Source organism: Neoarius graeffei, chromosome 25 (genome assembly GCF_027579695.1).
Source record: "Neoarius graeffei isolate fNeoGra1 chromosome 25, fNeoGra1.pri, whole genome shotgun sequence".
In the NCBI taxonomy this organism is placed as follows: domain Eukaryota; kingdom Metazoa; phylum Chordata; class Actinopteri; order Siluriformes; family Ariidae; genus Neoarius; species Neoarius graeffei.
In genome coordinates, this window is record NC_083593.1 from 42112694 (window position 1) to 42134565 (window position 21872).

At 44.1% G+C, this 21872-nt stretch overlaps 1 protein-coding gene across 1 annotated transcript; it reads right to left on the reverse strand.

Moving 5' to 3' along the window:
• Window positions 1–492: 492 nt before the first annotated feature.
• On the reverse strand, window positions 493–10747 carry LOC132873167 (solute carrier family 46 member 2). Its single transcript, XM_060908475.1, has 4 exons — window positions 9594–10747; window positions 5833–5916; window positions 1121–1277; window positions 493–1023 (listed from the first exon to the last, which is right to left on the reverse strand). The coding sequence occupies exons 1-4, from the start codon at window positions 10582–10584 to the stop codon at window positions 975–977; spliced, it is 1281 nt and encodes a 426-aa protein (XP_060764458.1). The 5' UTR covers window positions 10585–10747; the 3' UTR covers window positions 493–974.
• Between the last annotated feature and the right edge of the window lie 11125 nt (window positions 10748–21872).

The following is a 21872-nucleotide window of genomic DNA, read 5'->3' on the forward strand; positions in this document are numbered from 1 at the left end:
AAAAAAAAAAAAAAAAAACACACCCAATAAAACCCTGAAGAAAAACAGCAGACCATGTTACTGAACCAACCAAGGACAACACCTCCACTTGGAAACAAAACCCATGGATTGAGCATTTTGTGGTAATTTAAGATTAGCAATTTATGAAACGTGCTACATTTCACCAGTTTTACATTCCAAGCTGAAATGATTTGGTCAGATGTTTGGTACTGGGGGGGACAAACTCATCCAGTGACTGGATAGAACAGTTATTCCACTCCATCTTGTCATACATGACTTATAGCTGACTCTGCATGCTGTGCCTCAGCCATTAGTGCATATACGACTCCATTTCATGGAATAATGGACTGTACTCCAGTGATTTCACTTTTGAATTATGAACATTGTGTAAATGTGCTTAAAAAGTGAAGGCACCAACACTTGTCAAACTCCTTTTGGAATCCAGATCTTTAAAAAAGGAAAAAAAAAAAAAAAAAGTGACTAGGTGTGTGAATGGCCAATAAAATACAGAGTACCCCACAGTACATAAAGCCATTATTTTAATTGTGCCTTTTTGTACATGATACAAAAGTAGTCTTAAATAAAATGTACAAAACCAATCTACCCACAAAAGTACCAGAGAAGTGAAGTAACAAAGCTGCCAGTAAACTTCTTTTGGTACTTAAAACAACTTTGCTACTTGGATACGCATCAATGAATGAAAATTTGATCCATCATTGTTCAGTAGCTGCTCCATCCTAGTCAAGTTTGTGGTGGATCCAGAAATGGGAACACACCATGGCTGTAGCACCAGTCCATCACAAGGAATCATATGTATACACACCATCACGATTCCACCTAGCATGTTTTTTTTTTTAGGAGGTTGGAGGAAACTGGAGAACCCAGGGAGAACCTGTGAAACTCTGCAAAGACAAATTCAAACTCCAGATCAAGCTGGGAATCCTGGAGTTGAGCTGCATGAGGTTTCCATCCCCTTAAAAGCGCTCATAGTGTTCCTGCCTTGCAAGACGACACCCAACAATGCTGAAAAGAGAGGGGAGTGATAAATGGGCACTTGTTTTTGTGCTGAAGGACCACATTTTGGAGTTATGTAACGAAAAGTCCAGTTGATTCAGCTTACCTGATGGGAATCACAGCAAGGAATGCGATGATGCTTGATAAGGTGAAAACAAACCCTGGAAGGATGTGCAGTGTGGACTGGTAGATTTTGGTGAAGATGGGTGTTGTAGCTAAACCAACCAACTGGAAGGAGAGCTGGAGCACTGTGAAGGTCTTTCCTGTGGGTAAGAGAAAAATAAAACTGATCAACAGCACCACCTGGTGGTCAAGTGAGGTTCAATTCCTGCTTGGACACTAGAATACATTTCACCAGTTACTAGTATTACAATGGGGAAGTGGCAAAACCAGTTCTCCACTCCAGCCCTCAAAGGAGAGATGGGGCTCACCAGTTTATTACCTAGAACTGAGAGTAAACTCACTAGACTAGAGAATACCCCCTACCTGTAAGCCCATCATATATTGCCATATGTAAGGGAATAAGTTGAATTATCTCCCATTTGAAACACTGGACTGGGATTATTTTCCTTCATACACATCTTCAGGTGGTATACTGAAACTAACATCAAGATCCATCAAGTCGTTTGGGTCGTGCTTACAAGACACGTGGACCTACAGGGTAATCCCTATACACACCCTCAAACTTTGTTCGCGGGGGTTAACACAAAACAGGCCCAGGGGTTCTCAAACTTCCTGCACCTCCTTTCAAATAAATTCTCCAGACCTGCTCAGATTTAACTCGTGTTATTTAAAAGGTATATCAGAATATTTTGCCTTTGAGCCATGCAGCTTTTTGTTCCCGAACTTACTGACCAAACACATTAAGTCAACTTTCATAATTGTACTCATTTTTAAAGTTGGGATTTGATCCATTCAACTCAAGAGATAAGTAAACAAGGCTAATAACTTGAGTTCTTAAGAAATGGTCCATAAAACTGAAATGAGCCTAGAACGAGAAACCCCAATTTAGCACATGGCCTTATCTGGTGGGACTTAAGTGCTTTTAGCCTCGTTTGAAAACATGGTAGCACAGAAAGTCCATGTTGTAGGAGTACCATAAAGCTAACTGCTCATTAGCCAGTCAGTCATTCTAATGCATTGAGGTTTTTTATATATATCTCCCCAATAGAGATTGGAATCTTCTAGGGAGTCCTGGCCAAGATGGCAGCAAATAATTTCATATATGCAATATTTCAAATATGTAATATTTTCTACTTCTCTCTAAATGGCAGTATTTCCCCTCCCTTTTCCTTTCATTTAATCTTGGCAGGGTTGTGATGGAGCCTTTAAAACCAAGTTTCTATGTCCTCCTACAACATCATGATTATACTACAAGCACAGTTGTTTTGCTTTACTGTTATTTCACATTTCAAGTCAAGCAAATTTCACCAAACAGCGTATTGACATGAACAGTTTTGCCCAGCACTTGAACCCTAAAGTCCCCTTGCTGTTAAATTCTTGTTGATTCTTCAGAAACAGCAAAGTTCACTTCCCCTACTTTCTTCCAATTTCTAGTCCTTATGAAAATCACTCATGAGCTTTTCTTTCCCTTGTAGTCATGAGTAATCCTGGACACTCATGCTATGCATCAAATGCTGTCTGCTTATAATGGAAAAACACTACATGGCCAAATATTTGCAGACATCTAACCGTTCAGGCCATATGCACATCTCCAAACTGTGTCCAACTTTGTGGCAGTTATGTAGCAGGTCCCTGTACACTCTAGCATTACAATTTCCCTTCACTAGAATTAAGGGCCCCAAACCTGTTCCAACACCCCTGTACACAGTCTGAAGTGTGGAGTAACTCAAGTGGCCTGTACAGATCCCTGACTTGAACCCCAGTGAACACTTTGGATGAACGAGAACACCAACTGCACCCCAGGCCTCCTCACCATACATCAATGTTTAATGCTCGTAGCAGAATAGGCAAATCCCCACAGCCTCACTCCAATCTAATGTAAATCCTTCCCAGAAGAGTAGAGGTTATAAGAGCAAGGCATGGACTAAAACTGGAATGGGATGCTCAGCAAGCACATGGGTTTGATGGTCAGGTGTCCACAGGTTTTTGATCATGATGCATTTGTTGTGTGTCCTTAGGTGATTCTGGTGCTGATTTATTGGTTAGTACTGTATTTAGGTTACTCCTGCAATTAGTTAGTGGTCATGTTACTCGGATATCAAAGGGGGCATTGCTAGGACCATTACAATGGCATTAAATAGGACAGAAGGTGAACAACCCAAAGCATAAAGGGATAAAATTCAGGTTTTGCTGATGTGTCTAAAAGCAAAAAGTGCTTCATTCACCATTTTCCAGCCATAATGATGAAATACCCCCCAGTGTACAAGCTGCTCTGTTTGAGCAGAGTGTACAGATGAGTGCACTGCAAAAAGGAGAACTAAAGTGCTGTTGCATTGGTCAAATCAATAGAGACATTCCCACTGCTGCCACCATCAGCAGGTATGTCAAACAGCATTGTAGGCAATTTCTAAAACCATTAACTAGAGTGGAAACATGCCCATGAATGACCAGAGGTTGACTTGGGTACTTTGTCCAAGTACAGATACCATTGGTCAAAACGTTACTCTGATAATTTTACTCAAGTATTTTTAAAAGCAAGTACTTCAGTACATTTGTCAACACATCATTGTATTATTGCCACAATGCTTACAAAACCTAACAACACGGCAAAGATGTGAATTCACAAAATTAACATGCTGTGCAATCATGGTGGTTTAACATCAAGTTAGCTAGTCAGTGACACTCCACGCGACATGCTAGCAAACCCTTTTCAAACTCAAGTCATATTGGGTAGCTAATACTACTAGAAGAGAAAGATTTCTACGTTCTATTTGGCAAGATTATGCTAAAACACATTTCTGAAAGGACTTCAGATAAGTTAACATTCATGTCAGCATAAAACTGTTTACATACTAACGAGCAGCGTCCAAGTTAACTAGCTGTGTAAACGTTAGCCGTGGACAAGGCTATGGCTACTTGTTGGGCAAATCCATAGAAACCAAGTTTGACTAACCAGACTGCACAGCTATTGCAATGTTACCGCTAGCTCTAAAAGCACAGACAACTTCATTGCAAGTTCTCTTGGAATAAAACATTTATATCCCTTGATATGCTCCTGCAGGTTGGATGGAGAGAGTTTTTGTAGGCTGTGGTGTAATTTGTTTTCGGCAAACAAAGCAAACATTTAAAATGAAACGCATCTAATTTTTTCAGAAAACTGAAACATAGGTTCATGGGCATGTACATTCTCCAGAAAAACCACCTCCTTCCATTCTGCCATCAACTGAGTGTTAAATAATGTTGCGGAGAAAATCACTGAACTTGATTTTATACAGTATATGGACATGTGACCCTAGTGATTACGGATTGGCTGTCTATCACCTGGGGAAAAAAAAAAAAATCATGTTTTAGAAGAGAAAAAACATCCACTTTCAAAGCTGCTTCATAGTAATGAATACTGGGACAGAAATATAGAGGAGCAAGTACAATTTGTCTTTCAAAATGTAGAAGTCATAGTTTTCCAAAGACACGTACTCAAGTAAAGTACAGATACTCAAAACGTGTACTCAAGTAAATCTACTTCATTACTGTCCACCTCTGTGAATGGACATTTAAACTTCTTGGAAATTCAGAATTCCAATACAAATCTCATCTCTAGCCGCTTTATCCTGTTCTACAGGGTCGCAGGCAAGCTGGAGCCTATCCCAGCTGACTACAGGCGAAAGGCGGGGTACACCCTGGACAAGTCGCCAGGTCATCACAGGGCTGACAGAACCATTCACACCTACGGTCAATTTGGAGTCACCAGTTAACCTAACCTGCATGTCTTTGGACTGTGGGGGAAACCAGAGCACCCGGAGGAAACCCACGCGGACACGGGGAGAACATGCAAACTCCACACAGAAAGGCCCTCGCCGGCCACGGGGCTCGAACCCGGACCTTCTTGCTGTGAGGCGACAGTGCTAACCACTACACCACTGTGCCACCCCCAATACAAATCTTAGTGATTAAATTTTTTTTTGAGAGCGTAAAATATGGGATATTGCTTTTGGGCATCCATTCATAGGACAAGGGCTTTTTTTTGGGGGGGGGGGGGGGGGGGGGGAAACCACACCTTATCTGTAATGTCCATATAGTAGTCCAAATTTGACTAGCAGTGGTCAGAAACAGAGTAAACAGGAAGCTATGAGTCACACACTGTTAGCCTGAGATTTTTGGCATGTCCTCTGGTGCTCAGCATGTGTACTCAAGTCTTGGCAATGAACACATGGGGTTAGTGTGTAAAGTAGTCAGACCATTTAACAGGAAGCATCCGAGTACCATAATTTAATCAGATTCTTATTGCAGCACCCATGTTGAGATTGATAAAGCAAGGAAGATTATGGATTCTTCACGGTCACACTTTGGCACGCACCAAGAGGGTTGATCAACTCTGGAACTTCCCTTTTTATACAATGGGGAGTGTTTACTGTGAGCTTTACACAAGACTGGCCACAGCAATGCTCTCTTGCACCATCAAAAGACCTTCTCAGCATAAGGAGTCTCCCTCAAATACACTGATGTCCACTCTCACTCCCCCCCCCCCCCAACCTTTATCAAATGAACCCCATCACAGCTTTTGACAGCTACTTTTCTAAGCCAAAAACAAGCCCTAAACTAGGTTTCATGTTGAAACTGATTACAGGGAGAGAGTTCACAAAAGGCAAAATGTATCACATATGAAGGCCAAGAGATCAAGAATGGAATAGAACGTACCATACGATGATCCTCGGATCTGCTTGGACAGTAGCGAGCGAATGGTGGGCATGGGGATGAGTGCAAACAAAGTGAGTGTACGAGCTGTAAAGGAGACAGGGGAAAAAAAAAAAAAAGTTATGAAACAAACTCTGCCAAGGTTTTCAAAGATTTGATAACACCATGTTAAATGTTTGAACAGAACCCCCCCCAGGTTGAATGAATGCTTGTGGTTGATGTTTAACCCCATTGGTGAAGCAAAGACAAAGGCAAGAGTGAGGTCTTCAATCTCAAGACCTGTGGAAGGCATGCTTTTTGTACGACTGCATCTGAACTGTGGACCAACTTAACAGAAAGACATCAAGGACTTATCAACTGCTTTAAATGAAAACCCAAGACACATCGCTTAATCAGGCCTTTGAATTGTAGCTCATCTCCAGTGACGGAATTCACAGAAATGGCACTTTAAGCACATCATGTGAATGAGCAGCTCATGCATTTTGTCTACACCCCAAAAACTAGCAACTATTCATGTCATTCATATCACTGGCTGTTGGCTTCCCCATCTCAGTTCCTCATAAGTGTCAGATTGATGCGTTTACAGCCTCTACACTGCCTGCTTTAACTTGAAATGCAGAACTGCATTTATAGCAGCGTCAGCTTTTCAAAAGGCTTTTTCGGTTCTTCACAACTGCCCAAGTCTGTTCCTGTAGTGTTTAGCTCCAGTTCCTATCCAACACACCTGATTAAGTGAACGGAGGCCTTTAACGGACAACTGAATACTAGCATGATAGAACTCCATGATCTCTCAAGAGGTGGTTGCTGGAAATCCAATCCAAACCCATCTGAACTACCAGAGAACCATTGTAAAAACACTTGGCGTCTTATTTACTGCATGCTGTACAACAATTCCACCAATTACCCGTACACAAAAGCCAAGGATACATTAGATTATATTCTTTTACTGTTTCATCTTCAGTTTTCCTTGCAATAAGCTTCTGTGCAGTTTTGCTGACTTTGTAGCTGATGCTTAGAGCCTGTATCAGTCCTTGTGTTGCTGTGGCTCTTCTGACTCATCCTAGAACTGTTGGGCCTTTGTTTCTGATCAGTTAGCATAAAACTTCCATCACCATCTGCCCTTTTCAAGGTGACCCCTTAACAATAAGGTTACGGCACAATATTTAACACTTGCTTTCAGTTAGGGTTTTAGTCCTTGAATAAATTTTTTTAAAACCTAGATCCTAATCTCTCAATCACAGACAAGCTTTTAATAAGTCTCTTGCCTTGAATGCCTCAAGTGCAAAACCAATAGGAACCCTCTGACCCTCTGTTTCCACCATCAAGTTAAAATGTATTGGGCCAAGTTCATTCAGTTTGGGAGTTAAGGTAGATCTTGTTCCCTTGGTCTTCAAATCATGGGAGTCCTTAGCAAATGAGTATCAAGGAATAAAAGCTGTCCAATATACTTGCCTTCACTACAAGGAAAGGCATCCTATTGCATTGGATTACTGACAAGCCGCTGACTGAAGGGCTGGCAATGGCATTGTTACCACTTGAATATTTAACTCTAGTTAATAAAATCAGATGTTGGATCTGACCACCACCACGGATATTAATTGCCAAGGCCAGAATGAATAAAAACCCACCAAAAAGTCCTAGAATACAATAGAGTGAATAACCTCAGAAGGTGGCAGGAAACCAAGATCTCACTGAACAAATTCAAACTTTTGGATGATCTTGATATTGAAGATGAATGAACATAAAAGCTGACAATAGCACACATGAGGAAGTATGGGGGGGAGGGAAGAACCCACAAACCACAGTTAAACATGATCACCCTTGGCACAGAGTTAACGAGAGACACTTAAATGAAAGATGAGCAGAACAAGTGAGAAAGCAAGAGCACAGATTAAGAAGTGTACAAGGAAGTATGCAGAAGTGTGAAAAGCGGCTACTACAAACTCATCACAAGCTGATGCTGTAGCAAATGGAAACATGGAGGCCCTATGCCAATTTTTTTGGTAATCTGACAAACCACCACCAAGGGAACAACTTAACAAGGCAAGATGAGCTACTAAAAGGATGGGCACCATTTTAACCAACCTACACCCTTAAACACCAGTCATCACAGAGGCTCCACCTGAACTTAATGCAAGGTGTAAGAACATCCAAACTAGAGATTGAGTATGCAATTCAGATGCTTAGGAAAGTCAGCAGGACCAGACAATATTCCACCACATTCTGAAGGAAAGTGGAAAAACAATTTATGCAACTAGTTTACACATTGGGTCAATAAAGTTGTGTTGGAAGAATCCAGTTTTTTTATATAAAGAACGTTAAGATGAACAGAGAGTTTGTTCATGACATTCAACATGATCTGCTCTAAACAGTCAGGTTCTGAAATACATGAGCAGTGATGGGTTTCCAAAAAGCCTCTTAACTAGGAGAGAGAGTTCATTGTGCTGCTCACTAACATTTAATGATGCTTTTGGGGGGAAACTCAGCACCATTTGATTTAGCTGAACAGCAGCCAGTCCATATTCTGATAACACGGACTTGCCATTTGGTTTTCGTTTTATTATATACTGTTGTACATAGTGCGTGTTCCATTACAAATCCGTTCACTATGAACTGCTAAAAAAAAAAAAAAAAAAAAAAGGTCCCACAGCTCAGTAGTCACTGAACACCTCAGTTTCTCAGAGGATGAGGAACACTGCCAACATCAGCAATTTAGTAGTTAGGGGAAAGCGGGGGTGGCACAGTGGTTAGCACTGTTGCCTCACAGCAAGAAGGTCCTGGGTTTGAACCTAGCAGCCAGCTAAGGCCTTTGTGTAGAGTTCGCATGTTCTCGCCATGTCTGCGTGGGTTTCCTCTGGGTGCTTCAGTTTCCCCCACAGTCTAAAGACATGGGGCTAATTGGTGACCAAGTTGACCGTAGGCGTGAAGGAGTAGATGAATGGTTGTTTGTCTAGTGTGTCAACCCTACGATGATCTGGAGATTTGTCCAGGATGTACCCCACCCCTCACCCATAGTCAGCTGGGATAGGCTCTAGCTTGCCTGCAACCCTGTAGGACAGGATAAGCGGCTACAGATAATGGATGGATGGAAGTTGGACTCTTCTGGTGAGGGCTTATTGCCAAACACCTGTTGGGAATAGGCTCTACTGATTGGAAAAACTATTGCACTTGGATTTCAGGCCAGTTAAGTTAGTAATGGTGTGTGTTTCATTGTAAAAAACACTGAATAAAGCAAGTCTCATCTCATCTCTAGCTGCTTTATCCTGTTCTACAGGGTCGCAGGCAAGCTGGAGCCTATCCCAGCTGACTACGGGCGAAAGGCGGGGTACACCCTGGACAAGTCACCAGGTCATCACAGGGCTGACACAGACAACCATTCACACTCACATTCACACCTACGGTCAATTTAGAGTCACCAGTTAACCTAACCTGCATGTCTGAACTGTGGGGGAAACCAGAGCACCCGGAGGAAACCCACGCGGACAACATGCAAACTCCATACAGAAAGGCCCTCGCCGGCCACGGGGCTCGAACCCGTGGCTTCTTGCTGTGATGTGCCTCCCAGTTCCCTTGGTTAGTATTTACAGATAGTAAAATTGAAGACCCATTAAAATAAAACGTAGCCAAGATGACTTCAGCTCAACTGGATCAAGCAGAGAAAACCCAAATGCTGTACAGAACCAGAATCCTGTGCCCAAGACTCCAGACCTCGTAGTGCGTAAAAGGATAAACTTATGGAGTGGAGTGGTGTAGTGGTGATTTACCCAAGAAATACGTCGTGGTGCTTGTAACAAAGGTCATGAAGTAGATCCCACTGAGGAAGGAGATGATGCCGATCATGATCATGCTCGTGTCGCTCATAGAGCACCGTGTGAACAGCTTCACTCCGAAGAAGCTGGTGATGAAGATAACCGACCCGGCGGCGTTCCCGTAGCCCACTTGCGCCGCGGTCCAGTTCAGCGGCTGCCCCAACACGTACACGTTCAGGATCTCCACTCCACCTCCTACAGCCACATCATACAGGATCCCGGCAGCGAACAGGAACGCGATGTTCGCAGTGTCACTGTTCAGGTTCAGCTTCAGGATGCCGACGTTCTCGCTGTCCCGTCTCTCATCCGGCGCGCGCGTGTTGATTTGCAGGATACACGCTGCGTACAGGAGGCACAGGAGATACAACAGCGCGCTCACGCTCGCGAGCACGACTCCTTGCCGGTGTCCGAGCCCGTGGAGCTGGTACAGATGCCCTGATGCCAGACTCCCCAGGAAGCCCGCTAGACCGTATGTGAGCTCCGTGCGCATGATGCGCAAAGACCGGAGTTCCTCGCTCGTGCTCAGCGACACCAACGTGATCACACCCGGCCAGTAGGACGAGAAGCCGCCGCACAGACCGTTCACAACGGGAGCCGCGTACATCACTTCAACCCTCAAGTCAAACACTATGACAAACAACAACAACCCGCGTGAAACCAAGTAACCGGTCAGAGGAACTACGACAGGAACCTTCCGGTAGCCCTTGTCTCCGATGCGCGCGAGCAGGAACGCCGGGATGATGGGCACCACCTTGACCAAGATGTTAAAAATCATGTAAAAGTCCGCGATGGACTTCTGATGGTGCTGTCCTCCGGCTCCGGAGCGCGCGCGTGTGGCGTTCTCGTACCGCTGCTTCACGACCATCTGGAGGCCGGTGTCGAAAAACGAGCTCGCGACCTGCGCGCAGAACACCACAGGAGCCAAGTGGGTCCGGAGGAACGCCATCGGTCCGTCCGTCCGTCCGTCTGTCACGCGCACAAACAAGGCACCGAACTGAGAGTTTCCGGAGGCGCGAGCCGCCCGGTTTTATGTGCGCTTCCGTTGTGTCGTCATTCCTCCCGACCACCTCCAAATCAGCTCTGCGCACTCGGTGAGTGTGTGTTTGTGAATGAACCTGTATCACATTTCCGTGTTTTCACTGGAGCTCAGATTGTGAGCTGGAGAAAGCATGGGGAAGTTGCACAAGCGAAAATGACTTGGTGATTAGTCATATAAAAAAAAAACAAAAGGAAAAAAGGGTAAACTAAAAGTTGATCCTGGATCACTATAATAATAATAATAATGGGGCGGCACGGTGGTGTAGTGGTTAGCGCTGTCGCCTCACAGCAAGAAGGTCCTGGGTTCGAGCCCCGGGGCCGGCGAGGGCCTTTCTGTGTGGAGTTTGCATCTTGTCCGCGTGGGTTTCCTCCGGGTGCTCCGGTTTCCTCCACAGTCCAAAGACATGCAGGTTAGGTTAACTGGTGACTCTAAATTGACCGTGAGTGTGAATGGGTGTCTGTGTCTATGTGTCAGCCCTGTGATGACCTGGTGACTTGTCCAGGGTGTACCCTGCCTTTTGCCCGTAGTCAGCTGGGATAGGCTCCAGCTTGCCTGCGACCCTGTAGAAGGATAAAGCGGCTAGAGATAATGAGATGAGATAATAATAATAATAATAATAGGACCAGGCAGGGCCGTAACTACCATTGAGGACACCGAGGTCATGTCCTCGGCATTTTTTCCCACGGTATTTTTTTTTCACTCAGAAATGTGAAATTAATATATGATGAAAATCGTTCTGACTTTGATCGGTGGAAAATTCTAAATTCAGCTTGCATCCCCCTGTTCTCATTTGTTTGTCTAAAAATAAAGTCCACATAATCATTTTTAGGGCGGCACGGTGGTGTAGTGGTTAGCGCTGTCGCCTCACAGCAAGAAGGTCCTGGGTTCGAGCCCCGTGGCCGGCGAGGGCCTTTCTGTGCGGAGTTTGCATGTTCTCCCCGTGTCCGCGTGGGTTTCCTCCGGGTGCTCCGGTTTCCCCCACAGTCCAAAGACATGCAGGTTAGGTTAACTGGTGACTCTAAATTGACCGTAGGTGTGAATGTGAGTGTGAATGGTTGTCTGTGTCTATGTGTCAGCCCTGTGATGACCTGGTGACTTGTCCAGGGTGTACCCCGCCTTTCGCCCAGCTTACCTGCGACCCTGTAGAAGGATGAAGTGGCTACAGATAATGAGATGAGATGAAGATGTATCGCAATGTTTGACCTCGGTATTTGAAAAATCCTGGTTACGGCCCTGGGACCAGGTGATCAGTGGGATTGAGATCAGGGCTTTGTGCACAGATTTGTTGGTTTTAGCTTGAAGTGAAGGGAAAGTGTAAATAATATGTCTTTGTATGCAGCATACAAAGACATACTATACAATTGTGTGTGTCTGAGTTTGCGGTAACAGTTTGGGGAAGCTCCATATATGGGTCTGATGATCAGGTGTCCACAAACATTTTGGCCATATAGTGTACAGTGGGGCAAAAAAGTATTTAGTCAGTCACCAATTGTGCAAGTTCTCCCACTTAAAAAGATGAGAGAGGCCTGTAATTTTCATCATAGGTACACTTCAACTATGAGAGACAAAATGAGAAAAAAATCCAGAAAATAACATTGTCTGTCTGATTTTTAAAGAATTTATTTGCAAATTATGGTGGAAAATAAGTATTTGGTCAATAACAAAAGTTCATCTCAATACTTTGTTATATACCCTTTGTTGGCAATGACAGAGGTCAAACGTTTTCTGTAAGTCTTCACAAGGTTTTCACACACTGTTGCTGGTATTTTGGCCCATTCCTCCATGTAGATCTCCTCTAGAGCAGTGATGTTTTTGGGCTGTCACTGGGCAACATGGACTTTCAACTCCCTCCAAAGATTTTCTATGGGGTTGAGATCTGGAGACTGGCTAGGCCACTCCAGGACCTTGAAATGCTTCTTACGAAGCCACTCCTTCGTTGCCCGGGCGGTGTGTTTGGGATCATTGTCATGCTGAAAGACCCAGCCACGTTTCATCTTCAATGCCCTTGCTGATGAAAGGAGGTTTTCACTCAAAATCTCACGATACATGGCCCCATTCATTCTTTCCTTTACATGGATCAGTCGTCCTGGTCCCTTTGCAGAAAAACAACCCCAAAGCATGATGTTTCCACCCCCATGCTTCACAGTAGGTATGGTGTTCTTTGGATGCAACTCAGCATTCTTTCTCCTCCAAACACGACAAGTTGAGTTTTTACCAAAAAGTTCTATTTTGGTTTCATCTGACATTCTCCCAATCCTCTTATGGATCATCCAAATGCTCTCTAGCAAACTTCAGACGGGCCTGGACATGTACTGGCTTAAGCAGGGGGACACGTCTGGCACTGCAGGATTTGAGTCCCTGGCGGCGTAGTGTGTTACTGATGGTAGCCTTTGTTACTTTGGTCCCAGCTCTCTGCAGGTCATTCACTAGGTCCCCCCGTGTGGTTCTGGGATTTTTGCTCACCGTTCTTGTGATCCTTTTGACCCCACGGGGTGAGCTCTTGCGTGGAGCCCCAGATCGAGGGAGATTATCAGTGGTCTTGTATGCCTTCCATTTTCTAATAATTGCTCCCACAGTTGATTTCTTCACACCAAGCTGCTTACCTATTGCAGATTCAGTCTTCCCAGCCTGGTGCAGGTCTACAGTTTTGTTTCTGGTGTCCTTTGACAGCTCTTTGGTCTTGGCCATAGTGGAGTTTGGAGTGTGACTGTTTGAGGTTGTGGACAGGTGTCTTTTATACTGATAATGAGTTCAAACAGGTGCCATTAATACAGGTAACGAGTGGAGGACAGAGGAGCCTCTTAAAGAAGTTGTTACAGGTCTGTGAGAGCCAGAAATCTTGCTTGTTTGTAGGTGACCAAATACTTATTTTACTGAGGAATTTACCAATTAATTCATTAAAAATCCTACAATGTGATTTCCTGGATTCTTTCCCCCCATTCTGTCTCTCATAGTTGAAGTGTACCTATGATGAAAATTACAGGCCTCTCTCATCTTTTTAAGTGGGAGAACTTGCACAATTGGTGGCTGACTAAATACTTTTTTGCCCCACTGTATGTGAGATATACATACACCAATTTTGCTTTTAGCTCCAGGAAACAGTTTCTCATTCACCAATTTTAGTGATTTTCTCGGTCATAAAGAGAAATCCAATGTAGAAGTCGTGAAGACAGACACAGTTGGGTTGAATTATGTCAGACTCTGCTTAGCTAGAGAGCTACAGTACCAGTCACACCTTCAGTCCAAAGACATGCAGTTAGGTTAGAGGCAGCCATGGCCTGAAGGTTGGGCTGAAGTGCCCTTGAGCAAGGCACCTAACCCCCAACTGCTCCCTGGGTGCTGTAGCATAGCTGTCCACTGCTCTGGGTATGTGTGTGTGCTCATTGCTCACTTGTGTGTTCACTGCTTCAGGTGGGTTAAATGCAGAGGAGGAATTTCGCTGTGCTTAAATCTGTGCTTGAGCGTATGTGTGATAAATAAAGGCTTCTTCGCTGCCTTCTTCTAATTCAATGCCTTCCATCCATCCATTATCTGTAGCCGCTTATCCTGTCCTACAGGGTCGCAGGAGCCTATCCCAGCTGACTATGGGTGAGAGGTGGGGTACACCCTGGACAAGTCGCCAGGTCATCACAGGGCTGACACATAGAGATAAACAACCATTCACACTCACATTCACACCTACAGTACGGTCAATTTAGAGCCACCAATTAGCCTAACCTACATGTCTTTGGACTGCGGGGGAAACCAGAGCACCTGGAGGGCACGGGGAGAACATGCAAACTCCACACAGAAAGGTCCCCGTCGGCCGCTGGGCTCGAACCCAGGACCTTCTTGCTGTGAGGCGACAGCGCTAACCACTACACCACTGACCATGGGTGAGAGGCGGGGTACACCCTGGACAAGTCACCAGGTCATCACACATAGACACAAACAACCATTCACACTCACATTCACACCTATGGTCAATTTAGAGCTACCAATTAACCTAACCAGGGCGGCACGGTGGTGTAGTCCACCACCTGCATGTCTTTGGACTGTGGGGAAAACCGGAGCACCCGGAGGAAACCCACGCGGACACGGGGAGAGCATGCAAACTCTGCACAGAAAGGCCCTCGTCGGCCACGGGGCTCGAACCCGGACCTTCTTGCTGTGAGGCGACAGCGCTAACCACTACACCACTGTGCTGCCCCACCTTGGTCCTATTAATAATAATAATAATAATAATAATAATCAGGCTCATAACCTACTTTCCTAACCTCCTAGTTGCACCAAATTCATTCAGTAGCACTTTGGTCCTATTAATAATAATGATAATCATAATAATAATAATAATGGGGCGGCACGGTGGTGTAGTGGTTAGCACTGTCGCCTCACAGCAAGAAGGTCCAGGTTCGAGCCCCGTGGCCGGCGAGGGCCTTTCTGTGCGGAGTTTGCATGTTCTCCCCGTGTCCGCGTGGGTTTCCTCCGGGTGCTCCGGTTTCCCCCACAGTCCAAAGACATGCAGGTTAGGTTAACTGGTGACTCTAAATTGACCGTAGGTGTGAATGTGAGTGTGAATGGTTGTCTGTGTCTATGTGTCAGCCCTGTGATGACCTGGCGACTTGTCCAGGGTGTACCCCGCCTTTCGCCCGTAGTCAGCTGGGATAGGCTCCAGCTTGCCTGTGACCCTGTAGAACAGGATAAAGCGGCTACAGATAATGAGATGAGATGAGATGAAATTCTCTATAGCAGTTCTGGCTGCAAATTACAGGTTTTTATTAACGCGCTCATTTTTCTAAGGTAACAGGGATATATCTGGGTGATAATCTAAGTAACGACAGAAGTCCAATAATAAATATAGTAAAAATAAAACATGCCGTCAAGGACACGTACTGTATAAACATTGATACGGCCATATGGCTCCCACTTTCATATGTATATAATTATCAACAAAGCATTCATATAACATTATTTCACCGCATTCTATTGCATTTACACATTCTAATCAAATCTGCTAAAACAAGGCAAATACACAGTACAAAAGAGAAACAGTTCATATAGCTCACTAATAAAGTGTTTACTTATTATAAAACTCCAGAGAGAGAGGGATTGGGTAAAGTGTTCTGGTGTAAGGAATTCATTTTTCATTGATAGTGCTTCGAAACCCCTGTATTGGTATTTCTATATCATGGCCTGGCATGTCCTCTTCATTTACACAAGATAAAATCCGACATCACTCTTGTATGTGGTGCACAGCACACTGTATACACTCAGTGTTGCCAGATTGGGGGATTTCCTTCATTATTGGCCTACTGTATAAACAAAAATCCAGTGGGTGGTTGGGGTTTGTGTTTTAAACTGTGATGGTGGTGTTTATGTTCATCTCAATCTGGCAACCCTGGCTGTACTGGTTCAATATATCGTACATACACCCTATCACACACGATAACATGCATATTATAAGACTGGTGTGTCCAGCCACACAATACAAAAGAAGTTTGGTGAAAGGGGAAAACACATGAAAACTGGAATAGAAAACTGAGTTCACATGCATTTTGTTGTTTAAGTGGTTTAGGTTGCAGTTGACCATGGTATACTGCCAACCCAGCTCTTATTCCTTTATCTGTTTCCTGTCTAGGCTGGCTGCTAAAAAGCAGCTTTAGATATAAAATCTCATCTCATCTCATTATCTCTAGCCGCTTTATCCTTCTACAGGGTTGCAGGCAAGCTGGAGCCTATCCCAGCTGACTACGGGCGAAAGGCGGGGTACACCCTGGACAAGTCGCCAGGTCATCACAGGGCTGACACATAGACACACAACCATTCACACTCACATTCACACCTACGGTCAATTTAGAGTCACCAGTTAACCTAACCCGCATGTCTTTGGACTGTGGGGGAAACCGGAGCACCCGGAGGAAACCCACGCGGACACGGGGAGAACATGCAAACTCCGCACAGAAAGGCCCTCGCCGGCCCCGGGGCTCGAACCCAGGACCTTCTTGCTGTGAGGCGACAGCGCTAACCACTACACCACCGTGCCGCCTAGATATAAAATGCCTTGTTTATTTGTTTGTTTGTTTATATGTGATAGTTGATTGACTGAATACGAATGTGCATTTACAAACCTGTACAATCCGACTGCTGTTCTATAACAAGTTCTTTATACACGTCTTCAAGTCAAACCAATCTTTGCCCTATTTTCTGTCACTAAAAGATTCCCACTGCAGTGTTTCATTTTCAGAGGATTTTTAATTTGGTCGGGTGTCCACAAACTTTTGGCCATGTAGTGTATTTGAGATGTGGGCATAAACATCTTAGGATAAAATACTTAAATAATATTGGCTGGCGTTGAGTGGTATATCAGATATATTCCATTCAGCTAGCATGATATCGAACAAGCTAAAGCCGAGTATCATGCTAGCTGAATGGAATATATCTGATATACCACGAAAAAAAAATCCAGCCAATATTTTTATTATTACACATACACATTCGATGGAACAATTATAGGTTTTACAAAAAGTTAAAGGAGAACTGAAGTCATTTTTAAACTTGCTTTATTTCTTAATTAACGTGCTATTCAATTTCGTTTTCGGTTTCAGTAACCTTATATCATGACCCGTATTGGCAACTAATTGCAATTAAATATTATACTTATCGGCCTATTCGGTTTTTAGCCATGTTGAATTTAGTTCGTTTCGTGCATGACAGGCGTTGCTTATCTGCGCAATCTTCACGAGACTTGTGCGAGACTTCGAAACGTGAAGTGTCAGCCAGGTGTCAGTGCCGCCATTTTGAAAACCGTTTTCCAAACGAAATCTTGCACAAAAACGAGTTTAAATGACGATTACTGCCTACTTTTTTCAAACTTTCCTGATCGCTATCAAAACAAACAAAACTTCTGGCTTGATTACATCAGCATTCAAAAGAGGGCGCGCGCGTCTTTTGACAGCGTTGGCAGATGTCGGTCACTTTGATTTCCGCTGTACGTTTTACTTCCGTCCTACGATGTCTCGCACAGGTCTCAACGAATCTCGTTCATGGCCATTGCTTTGACATATGGACTGATATATTACAGAGCATATTTCAAACACTCATAACTTGCTGTAGCAGCGACAAAATAGCGATCAAAAACGCATTCCTATATTTAATAAAATGAGATAAATAGAATTTTGATGATAAAAAATTTGCCTTCAGTTCTCCTTTAAGAACAGGGCGGGTTACTGCCTTTTGGGTGTTCCACGCATCTTTTGCTTTCAAAATTGTCTCACAATCTTCCGTATTTAACCAAGCAAACCTGGTGGCCGTGTTTGTTTACAAATTGTCACAGACGCTCGCTAGCGCGGAAGTTTTACGTGTAATATCTGTCTTGTAGCATTTTCAATTCACCAACAACACGAACAAAGAAATGCTTCTGCGTATTGAATGATGAACACATCATCTCCGGCGTGTGACGTCATGTTGTCTTGACAACCATGCAATATCTCATCTCATCTCATTACCTCTAGCCGCTTTATCCTTCTACAGGGTCGCAGGCAAGCTGGAGCCTATCCCAGCTGACTACGGGCGAAAGGCGGGGTACACCCTGGACAAGTCGCCAGGTCATCACAGGGCTGACACATAGACACAGACAACCATTCACACTCACATTCACACCTACGGTCAATTTAGAGTCACCAGTTAACCTAACCTGCATGTCTTTGGACTGTGGGGGAAACCGGAGCACCCGGAGGAAACCCACGCGGACAACATGCAAACTCCACACAGAAAGGCCCTCGCCGGCCACGGGGCTCGAACCCAGGACCTTCTTGCTGTGAGGCGACAGTGCTAACCACTACACCACCGTGCCGCCCCCCATGCAATATCGTAAACCATATTCAACGCTCATTCTCCGTTGGGTAGAGTGATGCAATACACGTAGGATAAGCAATATGCTAACAATATTGCATGCTATCAAACCAAATGAATGAAACCCGCTAGAAGGGAATACAGTGCATGTTTTTATTCCATTGAAAAAAATGTCTTGTATGCATAATAATTACCTATATTGAGTGTTTGATGGGTACATATAGGGTTAAAGCCTGACTCCTGAACGCTTTAAGTTTGGAAGCCACTGCCGTTCTTTCACTCAAGTTAGTTTATAAAATAGCAGCACACACTGTCGTCAGGTTTCAGAAAAAGTTCCGAACCTGGCAGGTAGAAGTTCAACAAAGACAGGAGCACTTTTTATAAGCCAGGAGCTTAGCCAGCTATCTTGTGAGTCTAATATTACCTACCTATGATTAGACACATGATCCACCTGAAGTCTACCTCCTTGTATTGATTAGTGTTCAGTGTCTGATAACAGGATGACTGAACACGGACTGGCCTCAAGAAAACAAGATACCCATTATGCGTGTTCAGAGAGACTTGTTTTAGGTGTTATTTTAGTTCATGTAATGAAGTACATTTGTACTTGCTTTGAATGAGACTTGACTTTCCCATTCACGGGACTGTCATAGAATTTCCCCTGCAGAACTGGTTTGTCCTGATTTGTTTCTGAAATGCAGAGTATTGTTTCGAGGTAACAAGAACTGCATGATCTTTAAGGAGTTTTGGACGGCTGGACACGTCTGAATATCTTTGCTACAACCTTAGAAAAGTCCACTCTTATCTGTGCTTTTGTTATCGGATTTGATATTAACTATATAAGAATTCTCGGCAGGGCGGCACGGTGGTGTAGTGGTTAGCGCTGTCGTCTCACAGCAAGAAGGTCCGGGTTCGAGCCCCGTGGCCGGCGAGGGCCTTTCTGTGCGGAGTTTGCATGTTCTCCCCGTGTCCGCGTGGGTTTCCTCCGGGTGCTCCGGTTTCCCCCACAGTCCAAAGACATGCAGGTTAGGTTAACTGGTGACTCTAAATTGACCGTAGGTGTGAATGTGAGTGTGAATGGTTGTCTGTGTCTATGTGTCAGCCCTGTGATGACCTGGCGACTTGTCCAGGGTGTACCCCGCCTTTCGCCCGTAGTCAGCTGGGATAGGCTCCAGCTTGCCCGCGACCCTGTAGAACAGCATAAAGCGGCTAGAGATAATGAGATGAGATGAGAATTCTCGGCGCTTCCTAACAGACACACACGTGCAGACAAGACCAAATAAATCATGCTGTTATATACTGAAAGTCATGGGAAACTGCATTTTTTTTCCTCACTGCTTTTAAAAGTGCGAGCAAATTATTAAACCTTGCACCAGGCTGATGTATATACAGACAGGGGACAAATGAAAGTCAAACTCAATATAAAGTTATTAAGGTGCTAGATTGCGTACAGCTTCAGTGAACCATGGCCTGGATTTTACAAGGAACTGGAAGTGCAGTGGAGCGATGAACACCATTCTTCCAAAAGACAATACCAGTCAAAATTTTGGACACCCTTGCTCATTCATAGGGTTTTCTGTATTTTGACTATTTTCTTCATTGAAGAACAATACTGAAGATATCAAAATGATGAAATAGCATCTGGAACATGTCTGGAATTATGCGGTAAACAAAAAGTTGCCTAAAAAAATCATCCATCCATCATCTCTAGCCGCTTTATCCTGTTCGACAGGGTTGCAGGCAAGCTGGAGCCTATCCCAGCTGACTATGGGTGAGAGGCGGGGTACACCCTGGACAAGTCGCCAGGTCATCGCAGGGCTGACACATGGAGACAAACAACCATTCACACCTACGGTCAATTTAGAGCCACCAATTAGCCTAACTTGCATGTCTTTGGGGAAACCAGAGCACCTGGAGGAAACCAACGCAGACACGGGGAGAACATGCAAACTTCGCACAGAAAGGCCCTCGCCGGCCACGGGGCTCAAACCCAAGACCTTCTTGCTGTGAGCCGACAGTGCTAACCACTACACCACCGTGCCGTCCCTTAAAAAAAAACAAAATCAATGTGTTGACATTTCAGATTCTTCACAGTAGCCACCGTTTACCTTGATGATACTTTGCACACTATCGGCATTATCTTAACCATCTTCATGAGGTAGTCACCTGGAATGCTTTTCAATTAACAGGTGCCTCGTCAAAAGTTAGTCAGTGCAATTTCTTGCCTTGTTAATGCGTTTGAGATCAAACAATAAATAATAAGCATACAGTAACTAGCCCTGTTCCACAACTGTAGTAATCCATATTATATCAAGAACCGCTCAACTAAGTAAAGAGAAACGATATCCATCATTACTTTAAGACATGAAGTGTCTTTTAATTAATAAAAATAAAGAAAGATTAGAAGGTGTATCCAAACTTTTGACTGGTACTGTATGCGAACGACGTAACATGAGATTTCCATCTCATGGCAGCCATGGTCAAAAAACTTATGTGCTGAGTACCATTAAGTCGTGGAATGATCCGCCAAACAGCATTCGATCAATCCAGTCTCTCTCTAGTTTTAAGCACAAATTAAATAAGCATTGATTTAACTGCCTTCAGACAGCAGAGAGTGAGCAGTTTTAAATTATTCTGGTCAGTTTAATTAACCGGTCTGTGGTTAGCCTTCTGCATGTTCTGCAATAGAGTTCTTGATGTGATCCTTCTGTGGTACTCAACTACATGGTGTTACTTTTGGGTGCATTATAATACTGTTGTATCTTGCCTTTTATATCCATGTTTAGCTCGCAAGTTAGTTTTTCTTTGGTGCCATTAAAGTGCATATCCTGGACCAAATTCACTTTTTTTAATATGAAAGAATGTCCCTTTACACACTCATCCAGAAGGGTAATTTTGCACAAGGCCATCTGTCTACAGCAGAAAAAAAACAAAAAAAACAAAACGCGTCTGGAAAAATCCCAAGGGAGTCTGGAGCCGGATTCGTGACGTTACCTGCGGAAGCGCCAGCAGGCTGCGCGAGCTTTGCACGGTTTCAGTGCACAGCCTGTGTAGACCAAGCGCTCCCGTTTCTCTCTCATTGTCCGGCCTTTTGGAAAACGATGAGTACTAATCCCATCAAGATCGGTGTTGCTACACCCTCCTACGATACATCTGTTAACCATTTTAATAATTACGTGATAATGTTAAAGGAATTTGCAGAAAACCACCAGGTCGTTTTCTCATAAACAAACCAGCGCTGACGTAGGATTCAGAAGGAGGCGTCCCACACACGATGTCATGAAGATCAATGTTTCCCAGGAAATCTAAATGCCAAGTTTTTTCAGAGGCGGACCAATTCGCCTCAAATGGCTTGATTTCAACTG